Source organism: Zea mays, chromosome 4 (genome assembly GCF_902167145.1).
Source record: "Zea mays cultivar B73 chromosome 4, Zm-B73-REFERENCE-NAM-5.0, whole genome shotgun sequence".
Lineage (NCBI taxonomy): Eukaryota > Viridiplantae > Streptophyta > Magnoliopsida > Poales > Poaceae > Zea > Zea mays.
The window spans coordinates 152855433-152866221 of NC_050099.1; the positions used below are offsets into that span (position 1 = coordinate 152855433).

Genomic DNA, 10789 nt, shown 5'->3' on the forward strand with positions numbered 1-10789 from the left:
CGAGCAACATGCTCACTAAACATGGTCGTGAACTTGCCATCCACATGTTTAAAAATTGTATAAAACACAAACAAAGTCAGAAAATCATGAAACTTGTCCACGTGTCATGATATCATATGTACAGGCGGTGATAAAAAATTGAAAAAGTTTCGAGAAAACTATGACGCGCTATGTGTACAAACCTAAAAGATCCATATTGAAACTCTGATTTCATGTGTAGTTCTCTTAGGTTTCTATACATAGTGTCTCACAACTTTCTCCAAACATTCTAAAATTTTTATCACAGCCTGTACATATGATATCATGACACGTGGACAAGTTTCATGATTTTCTGACTTTGTTTGTGTTTTATACAATTTTTAAACATGTGGATGGCAAGTTCACGGCCATGTTTAGTGAGCATGTTGCTCGAAGTTTCTGGTTCGCTCCTGAAATCGGCCGTAACTTGTGCTAAGTAGCATGGATACCATTTTTGCATGCACGGTTTTTCAAGTTTTGAGTGACCTGCAGTTCAAATCTGAATTTTCTGAAGAAATTCAAATAAATGAACTAAATCTAATAGCTCTTGAAAACACTGTTATAATTATCCCAAAATGGTACATGTAGGTCTACATAGTGTAGGAACATGGCATAAAAAGTTTGGTTGGAAAAATAAAAACAAATACAATTTGCTTTGCCGAGTGTCCACTCAAGACACTCTGCAAAGAAGCCTTTGCCGAGTGCCAGCCGTGTGACACTCGTCATAGATTTTCTAAAAAACCCTAAATAAAGACTTTGTCGAGTGCCTGTCTGCAGGCACTCAGCAAAGAAGTCTTTGTCGAGTGCCAGATCCGGGGCACTCGGCAAAGTAAATATTTTAATTTTTAAAAAATCTTTGCCGAGTGCCACATCGCGGGCACTCGACAAAGAAGTGGAACTTAACCGCCAGCTACTCCTTCTTCTCGCTCACTCACTCAGGCTCAACTCTCAGTCTCTCACGCCGCCGCTGCCGCACCGCGCTCGCCGCCGGCCCCGCGCCCGCCCTTGCCGCCGGCCCCGCGCGCGCACCTGGCCCCGCGCCCGCCCTCGCCCCCGACCCCGCGCCCGCCCTCGCCGCCGGCCCCACGCCCGCCCTCTCGCCCGACCCCGCGCTCGCCGTCGGCCCCGCGCCCACGCAAGCCGCCGTACCCCTATGCGCGGCAATTCACCGGTGATCCTCCCCGTCGCAAGCCGCCACCCCTAAGGTATACATTTGTAATATGCGATTGATTATATGTGATTAAACGTAGTTTGCATGTGATTGTAAATTACATTTCTAATATATGTGTATGATTGGTCTATAGGAATTAAATGTAGTTTGCATGTCGCTATGATTATATGTGATTGTCGGCTATCGTGCCGTTGAATTATACGTGGATGTCAGCCATCGTGCTGATACTTTTATTTGCAGGATTTCGAAACCTCCCCGTGCAGGGGAGGTGCTGCCGAAATTTCCTGTTAGAGGATGGAGGACCGTGAGTGGATGTACACGGGCCGTAGAGAAAGGAACGATGTCACCACTGAATGGATTAGAAAGACCGATGATTTCGTGGAACGGGCATATGGCGAAGCTGCTAAAGGAGCGAGTCTAGTCCCATGCCCGTGCAGCAAATGTGCTAACCGGAAAAGAAAACCAAAGAAGTCCATGGTAGAACATATTTGGAAGAATGGATTTACGCCGGGCTATACTCGGTGGATATTTCATGGTGAAGCGCGTACGAGAGAGGAGGTGTTGAGACAACGTGTCGAGGATTATGACGCGGATGCGGGGGTAGCGGATATGTTGAACGACTATCAAGAGGCACAGTACACGGGAGGATGTATGGATGACGAGCCAGAGCCGACTGCAAAGGCGTTCTACGACATGTTCGATGCGGCACAGAAGCCCCTTCATGGCCAGACAAAGGTTTCTCAACTGGATGCCATTGGGCGTGTAATGGCGTTCAAGTCGCAGTACAGCATGAGTAGAGACGCATTCGATGGCTTGTTGATGGTTATTGGGAGCCTGCTTCCGGATGATCACGTTCTGCCAAAGAGCATGTACGAGGCACAGAAACTCCTTCGTGCACTCAAGATGACGTATGAGCAGATTCATGCTTGTCCGAAGGGATGCATGCTATTTAGAAAAGAATACGCAGAGGCAAAGTACTGTCCCAAGTGTAATTCGTCTAGGTTCATGGAGGTAGACTCTGGTGATGGACAGAAGAGGCAGCTCGACATCCCCTTGACAATCCTACGGCACCTTCCGTTCATACCGAGGATCCAGCGTCTTTACATGACAGAGGAATCCGCGAAACAGATGACATGGCACAAAAATGGAAAACGATACAATCCTGACAAGATGGTGCACGCATCCGATGGTGAAGCATGGAAACACTTTGATGACATTCACCGTGAGAAAGCCGAAGAGGCTCGTAATGTACGTGTTGCGTTGGCCACAAATGGGTTCAATCCCTATGGAATGAGCGCTGCCCCGTACACATGTTGGCCCGTGTTTGTTATCCCAATCAATCTCCCCCCTAGTGTGTGCTTTCAAAGGCAGAATATATTCGTGTCGTTGATAATTCCCGGACACCCGGGGAACAAAATGGGCGTGTACATGGAGCCTTTAATCGATGAATTGGTACATGCCTAGGAGGAAGGGGTATGGATGTATAACCGAGCTACGAAGACAAACTTCAGAATGCATGTTTGGTACCAGTACTCTATGCATGACTTACCAGCGTATGGGCTATTCTGTGCCTGGTGTGTTCACGGTAAGTTCCCATGCCCAGTTTGCAAGGAAGCTCTCAGGTTCATTTGGTTGAAAAAGGGTGGCAAATATTTGTCCTTCGATAAACATCGACAATTTCTTCCTGCTGACCATCCATTCCGCCTAGACATCAAGAACTTTACGAAAGGTGTCGTAGTGACAGACCGCCCACCTGCAACGATGACTAGTGCCGAAATTCGTCAACAGATAGATGGGCTCGTGGCCAATACAGAAGGTGGTTTTGTGGGATATGGTGAGCAGCATATGTGGACACATAAGTCTGGCTTGACTCGGCTCCCCTATTATGACGACCTGCTCCTTCCACACAACATTGACATGATGCACACTGAAAAGAATGTTGCCAAGGCACTGTGGGCAACAATTATGGACATTCCTGATAAGTCAAAGGATAATGTGAAGGCAAGAGTGGATCTGGCAGCGTTATGTGATAGACCAAAACTAGAGATGAAGCCGTCAAGTGGCGGAAAGACGTGGAGAAGGCCTAAGGCCGATTTCGTCCTAAGCAGGGCCCAGAGGAAGGAAGTACTTCAGTGGATCAAGATGTTGATGTTCCCTGATGGGTATGCAGCTAACCTGAGTAGGGGGTGACTTATCTACTATGCGAGTCTTAGGGATGAAGAGTCATGACTTCCACATATGGATTGAACGGATTCTTTCTGCGATGGTTCGAGGCTATGTCCCTGAGCATGTCTGGCTAGCGCTTTCAGAGTTGAGCTATTTCTTCTGTCAGCTTTGTGCAAAAGAGTTATCTCGGACCGTGGTTGCAGACTTGGAAAGATTGGCACCAGTGTTACTGTGTAAGCTTGAGAAGATATTTCCACCCGGCTTCTTCAATCCAATGCAGCATTTGATTCTTCATCTCCCCTATGAGGCACGAATGGGGGGCCTGTGCAGGGATGTTGGTGCTATCCAATCGAGAGATGTCTAAAGACTATTCGAAAGAAATGTAGAAATAAATGCAAAATCGAGGCTTCCATTACAGAGGCATACATTCTAGAGGAGGTCTCAAACTTCACAACAACTTATTATGGTGACAAACTGCCGAGCGTGCATAATCCACCCCCTCGTTACAATGATGGCGACAATGAATCGAACCTTAGCATATTTCGAGGCCAACTCGGAAGCGCAAGTGGCTCGACCACCAAGACCCTAACACATGAAGAGTGGCGGCATATCATACTATACGTATTGACCAACCTTGAAGAGGTGACGCCATACATGGAACAATTTCTTCATGAATTCTGGCGTCGATCAAGGGACCCCACTCCACAGGAATATGACACTCTTCTTAGAAAGGGTGCGAGAAATGGGTTGCCCGATTTCATTTCCTGGTTCAAACGTAAGGTACGTGCTTAGTTTGTAAAAGAGATACGTCTTTGAACTCAATTTAGCGTCTTTTAACTTGCGAATACTTGCAGGGCCAAAGAGATCTGTCTATGAGTGCCGAGTTGAGACAAGTAGCCAATGGCTTTGCTTATAGGGTCAAGAAATATTCTGGGTATGACGTCAATGGATACCGTTTTCGCACAACAAACTACGACAAAAGTCGGCCCAATCGGAAAACAACGTGTTCTGGAGTCTTTACGCCCGGCCTTGACAATGTCGATTATTTTGGACGAATCGAAGAAATATATGAGCTCAATTTTTATGGTTTCAAACCTCTTACTCCAGTGATATTCAAATGTCATTGGTTTGACCCTCAAGTGACGAGACGGACACATTCTAATCTTGGGATAGTCGAAATTCGACAAGATTCCACCTTAGCAGGAGACGATGTCTATATCGTGGCCCAACAGGCCACACAAGTGTATTATCTCCCATATGCGTGCCAAACGAAAGAACATCTTAAGGGTTGGGATGTTGTGTATAAGGTATCGCCGCACGGGAGGTTACCTGTTCCTAACGATGAAGATTACAACTTAGACCCAGACACATATGATGGAGAGTTCTTCCAAGAAGATGGGCTAGAAGGGCGATTTGAGATAGACTTAACTGAAGCTATCAGAATGGACGTAGATATTGAAATGGTCGTTGATGAGGAGGATGATGAGGTGCAAAATGATAATGACTTAGTAATCCTTGAAGGCAATGACATTAATGACGAACTTGCGTCTTCCGATGGTGTTGAGATTGAAATGCTTGATAGTGATGATGAGAGTTATGATCCGGCTAACCCCGACACATATGAAGATTATTTTTAATCGATGTAATGCTATATGACTTTTTATTTCGCACCCGTTTTTAAATACATCTTTTTATATGTGCTTATTTGTTTACTCTTAATTGCAGATTGTTGGACAAATATGGTGGGCGGTTTCCTGAGGAGGAGGAGGGGGAGGAGGAGTAGGACGGCGGACGATATAGAGCAGGTCGAGGCACAGCAGGCGGCGCAGCAGGACGACCTTGTCCAGCAGCAGGCGGAGCCTCAGGTCGACGACGACCAGCAGCAGGATGACTACGACCAGCAGCATGACGCCTCTGGTTCTGGTGGCTCAAGTTCGAGGAGCATCTACCTGTGAGGCCCCGCGAGTCTCCCTCCGCGTCCCATACTTTGGGACAGGCGACCGCTGATTCGGCCGGATGGGGAGAGGTATGTAACTTTATGTTCTTCATTCTATTATGTGTTCAAAATCATAATATAAACTAATACTTCTTATTTATCACTTGGACAGGTCTTGGACGGTTCTGGATTATGCTGGGGTCATCGTCGCCCCCCAATGGCATCCTCAGCCTGCTATGCAGGGAACACTTCCCTGGACTGGTGGAGTACGCCGGAGTGACGGGCCCAGCTTTCACCTTCGACCACTACGCCGTCGCCCCCGATGTAGTAGACCGGGACGGCCGGGAATTCACAAACAAGGCGGAGCAGGTGAAGCAAGAGCTGTGGGTAAGTCTTAGTATAATGTAAAATATGTCGCATTCGTTGCAAATTCTTGAAATAATGTATGGATACATCGTTTTTGTATGCAGGATTTCTTCAGATGCGATGCTGGATACGAGGCTAGGGCGGATGTGGTGGCCACCACGAGCTGTAAGAAGCTCGTCGTGGACATGCACTATGAGGCCCGAATCCAGGCCATCGTCACCTACCATGGCTCCGTCCTTGGGGAGAGGGTGAACAAGCAGCAAGCCCGAACCATGTCGTTGACCAGGGACCAGTACCTGCAGGTAAAGTCATGCATGTTTGGTTCCAGCACTCCATGCATGAATTTTATTTTATCTTCTGATATGCACTTTACATGTTTACTTTGTAGGTGATTCCACATTGGTGCGCCGCACATCCTCTGTGCTGGGAGCAGATGGTGGATAGGTGGTGTTCGGCTGAGTGGGACGAGGCGCACTCAGCTAGCCGGGAATGACGTTTGATGATGCAAGGCCCCTCCCACCACCAAGGCAGCCGGAGCCTGGGCCAATATGCCGAAGCATGGGTACACCCTCTTTTTTATTTAGATATATAGCACCGAATTAGATATTATTTCTAACTATCTCGTTGGTTTTCTTTGCAGTCGACGTCGCATGGTGGCCGACCTTGCTCCACCTTCTCGGCCTATGCTATGGCCCATAAGGGTAAGGCGATGTCCGACGTCACCTACAACCCAGATGACGGGCCCGAGGCCTACACCAACCCCGCCGTCTACAGCCGCCTCCATAACTACACCGCCATGGCGTAAGAGGTCCATGGCCCAGACTATGATCCGAGCACCGAGCCGATCGACCCCGATGTGCTCATGAGGGTCGGAGGAGGCAAGAGACACTGGCGGTACTGGATTGCCGATGGGGCAATCGACTCGTTCTCCACTCCCACTCTGTCTCAGGTGAGAGCAAGGAGCACGGGCTCGAGTCCAGCCATACGACCTCGGCACGACAGCTCACAGCATCGCATACAACAACTCGAGGTTAGTGCTTCTGTAACTCGTCCTTCCTTGAGTTATATACCTTCTCTTTGAGTTACTATAACGTTGGCTTGTAATATTACAGACCCAACTAGAAGAAGAGAGGAGGGAACGTCACGAGATGGAGGTGAGGATGATGGCGGAGCGGGAGGCGGAGCGCCGGGCAGATCATCAGAGGATGGCGGAGATGTTCCAGTACATGCAGAGCCTTGGCGCCGCACAGGGCATCGCTCCGCCACCTCCATTGTTCCCTCTAGTTGACCCTGCTCTCTTCCACACTCCTGTGAGTATAAAAATTGTAGTTAGATGTTTGTAATGCATCTGGTATAACAAATGCAATCTCTTCTCTGTGCAGGGCCAATCTGGGGTGGCATCCAACAACCCTCCTGAAGGGTTCAGCCCAACGCAGCCCCGATCAAACCGCCCACCTCCATGAGTTTGTGTTGAATACTTATGTTTGTGTGTTTGAAGACTTTAAAACTTGTGTTAGTCACTTATGTTTGTGTTGGATACTTATGTCAGAGATTGAGACGTATGAGACATGTTTGTGTTGGGATTGAAATGTTGAACACTTATGTTTGTGATGTATATATATGTTTGTGTTGGCTATTTATGTTTGTGATGATATCTGTGATGTATATATGTGATATACATGTGATATCTTTTGTTTGTGTGGATGAAATACAAAAAACAAATAAAAAAGGTGCATACTGGTCACTTTGCCGAGTGTCAAGGCCATAACACTCGGCACAGAATCAAGACCTGGGCACCGGCATAGGTTCTTTGCCGAGTGTAATGTCTCTGACACTCGGCAAAGAAGCACGCTTTGTCGAGTGCCAGACCTAGCATTCGGCAAAGAACCTGACATGGGGACCCTCTCTAACGGGTTCTTTACCGAGTGTCTTAGGTGGCACTCGGCAAAGATGCATCCTTTGCCGAGTGTTGCTGGGCAAACACCAGGGACACTCGGCAAAGTCGCCGTCTCCGTCACCCGGCGCCGTAATGGCTGCTTTTCTTTGCCGAGTGCTCTCTGGCACTCGGCAAACCTCTTTGTCGAGTGCCCGACAAAAAACACTCGGCAAAGAAGGCTTTGCCGATGCACTGTGTGCCGAGCCTTCTTTGCCGAGTGCGACACTCAGCAAAGGCTTTGTCGAGTGTTTTTGCGGCTTTGCCGAGTGCTTCGGGCACTCGGCAAAGCCTGCGAATCCGGTAGTGTGCTAGGGAATCGGAATTGGCTCCGAAGCGAGCTGACATCGGTGGCCAGGTTGGACCTCCACATTGCAGATCGACTCTGCCGCCAGGAACGTGGTCTCCAACCCAAACCATCTGCCATTGGGAGAAATGTGTGCCGCTAGACACCATATCTCGGCCATATCTCATGTTGCCGCTTCCTGCCATGGCTCCATGAAGAAGAAGAGCGCGCGAGGGTGGAAAGCAACGCGGGAAACCACAGCGATGCGCGCGCGTGAGTGGATTGGGGAACCTTGGCTCGCACAAATTCTCGACGGCACGCTGGTACTGGTACTCTCCCCCGTACACCTCCGCGGCGGCGGAGCGAGATCCCGCGAGGCCCTGGATCGTGGCCTTGAGCTTGTACAGCGGGCCCTTCCTGCGCTTCCACGCGTCGGCCTCAGCCGAGTCGTCGTCGCCGGCCTCCTACTTGAACGCGCGGCACCGCAGCAGGGACGGCTTGTGAGCGAGCGAGGAGGAGGAGGAGGAGGTGAACGGCCGATGATCCGGAGAGCGGTGGTGCTGCAGCGACGCGGCCTGCTGGTGAGAGAGAGAAGCGCGCGAGCGAGAATGAGACAGGTGAGAGAAAGAGCCGCGCGTGGGATTGGATTTAGGTTTTCATGATTAAGTTCGACGGTGTCCATATGCCCAACGAATTTAACTTAAGAACGTGGGTACCCACGTTCCTAACTCGTTAAGTTCGACAGTTTTAGTCAGGAGCAAGGCCCACGAACTTAACTTAAGAACCTCGGTACCCACGTTCTTAACATAACCCATGAACTTAACTCAAGTAAGAACGTCGGTACCCACGTTCTTACTTTTACTCACGAACATTTATCAGTTTCTTGTAGTGTACAGAATAAGCAATTCAAGCAATTCAACATACACGTGTTACAATCCCAGACTGACCAAAACCAAGCTGCAGCATAACAACAACATATATAGATTTGTGAAAACTACTTACTGAATGCAGAGTTCGTATAATTAGGAGATACACACACGGCTACTCTTCGTTCTACGCCGATTCCGCGGACGCTTCCGCCTCAGCCGCGGCGCATGCGTCCACCGATGGCTCCTCTGCGGCCTCCGCGGCCTCGTTCTTCTTGGTCTGCGCCGTCTCGATGAGGTGGTTGTAGCTGCCCTTCTCCTTGAACAGCTGCGAGAAATGGATCTTGCAGTAGAGGATCCCGTTGAGCGCGGCGTAGGAGGAGGTGGTCAGGATGCAGCCGCCGTGCGAGCACTTGAAGCAGCCCTTGTGGTACGACTCGCCTTCCAGCGTCATCTGAAGTGAACCGCGCACTAGCATTAGCTGTAGCTGTGGTGATCTGGTCAGGTTGTTAGAGCGTGCTACTGTTCGCTAGAGCTACAGAAACGAAACAGCGTCTCCCTGTACCTTCTCCAATGGATACACGGTCTTCTGGCAGGCTGCGCATTTGTCTTGAGTTCCAGAGAATGCAGATGACAGCTTGCTCGGAGCCTTTGCCTGCAGAGATTTTCGAATTGGCGTCGTGTGTACAAGGAGTCAACCACGTAGTACATTACATATGATGACATGACCAATAAAGTTTTTATAACTTGTCAGATTTGAATAATTTGTTTAGAGGATCTGAGGAACCGTAGTACCGGGTCGTTCTTGTTTGAAGATGCTCCACCTCCACCTGAGTATTGCATTGCATTGCATCAGAATTCAGAACCAGAGTTTCAGCGGCACCGAACAGACAACAAGTTGGCGAGCTTTGGACGGGTTCAGAAACTAAGAATAGAAGCACGGTGCTCAGCCGTAGATTACCTTGGAATTTCTTGGAGAAGTTCCCCGTCTCCTTGAAGAGCTGTTCAAAGTGCGTCTTGCAGTACAGAACGCCGTCCATGGAAGAGTAGCTGCTAATCTAGAGAGGAGATCGACCGACGGATGCAGAAAAGAATTAATATGAGCCCGTATTATTCCCTACATTGTCATCTATCGGGATGAATGCGTATCACAGGATTCACAGGAAGGCAAATGCGCGTGAGGAGTAAGAGTGTTGAGGGCTTGAGGGGGGCCATGCGGCATGCGTACCGAGAGGACGCCCTTGCAGTGGCTGCATTTGAAGCAGGTCTTGTGGTACGAGACGCCGTCGGCGGTGAGCAGGTCGATGAAGTGGACCGTCTTGTCGCAGGCTTTGCACTTGTCCTGCGTGCCGGTGAAAGACATGGCGACCGAGCGAGCTCTGTCTGCTTGCACACCTGCCAAGACCTGACGTCGTCTGTCTGTGGGCTGTGGCTAGCCGCTGCTCGTGCAGGCGGTAGTACCCGGCCGGCAGCCAACAACTGATCGACGGGCAAACGGCGGAAGCGGACGGAGAGGAACGCTCGCTCGCAATTCGGCCGGAAGGAAGAAGCAAAGGTTGACGTCTCGGGAGAGAGACGGGTGCTCTTTAAAGGACAGGGCGTGAGCTCGGGAGCAAAGATAGGAGGCGCGAAGGCTCTAAACCGTACAGACAAATTCGGGCAAAGTTTTTTTTAGCTTCGATCGGGGAGCGGTGGCGACGCCCTCCCGTGTCCGGCCGGCCTCGGCGTCTCCGCGGTGGCGCGGCTGTCTGTCCCGACTCCCGACCCTTCTATTTCCCCGGGCGTGTCTGGATGGACGAAGGCACGAAGCGCTCGTTCCTGTGAAGGTTGTGCGAGCCACGAACGCTATTTGTTCAAGGATTTCCATTTTTTAAAGAAAAATTAAATCATTTTCAATTACAAAATAAAAATCTTTTAGATCCCGTTTGTTTCGTTGGAATTGAATTCCATTTTAATAATTATAATTTAGACAAAACTAATTAAGTCTATATATTTATATATGTAATATATTTATATATTATCTTAAATTATATAAGAAAGATAGTTA

General features: G+C 49.2%; 1 protein-coding gene across 1 annotated transcript; it reads right to left on the minus strand.

The window, feature by feature from the left end:
- Positions 1-8758: 8758 nt before the first annotated feature.
- On the minus strand, positions 8759-10284 carry LOC100381874 (uncharacterized). Its single transcript, NM_001361550.1, has 5 exons — positions 9971-10284; positions 9704-9800; positions 9538-9572; positions 9308-9397; positions 8759-9196 (listed from the first exon to the last, which is right to left on the minus strand). Exons 1-5 carry the CDS (start codon positions 10103-10105, stop codon positions 8930-8932), a joined length of 624 nt encoding a protein of 207 aa, NP_001348479.1. The 5' UTR covers positions 10106-10284; the 3' UTR covers positions 8759-8929.
- Between the last annotated feature and the right edge of the window lie 505 nt (positions 10285-10789).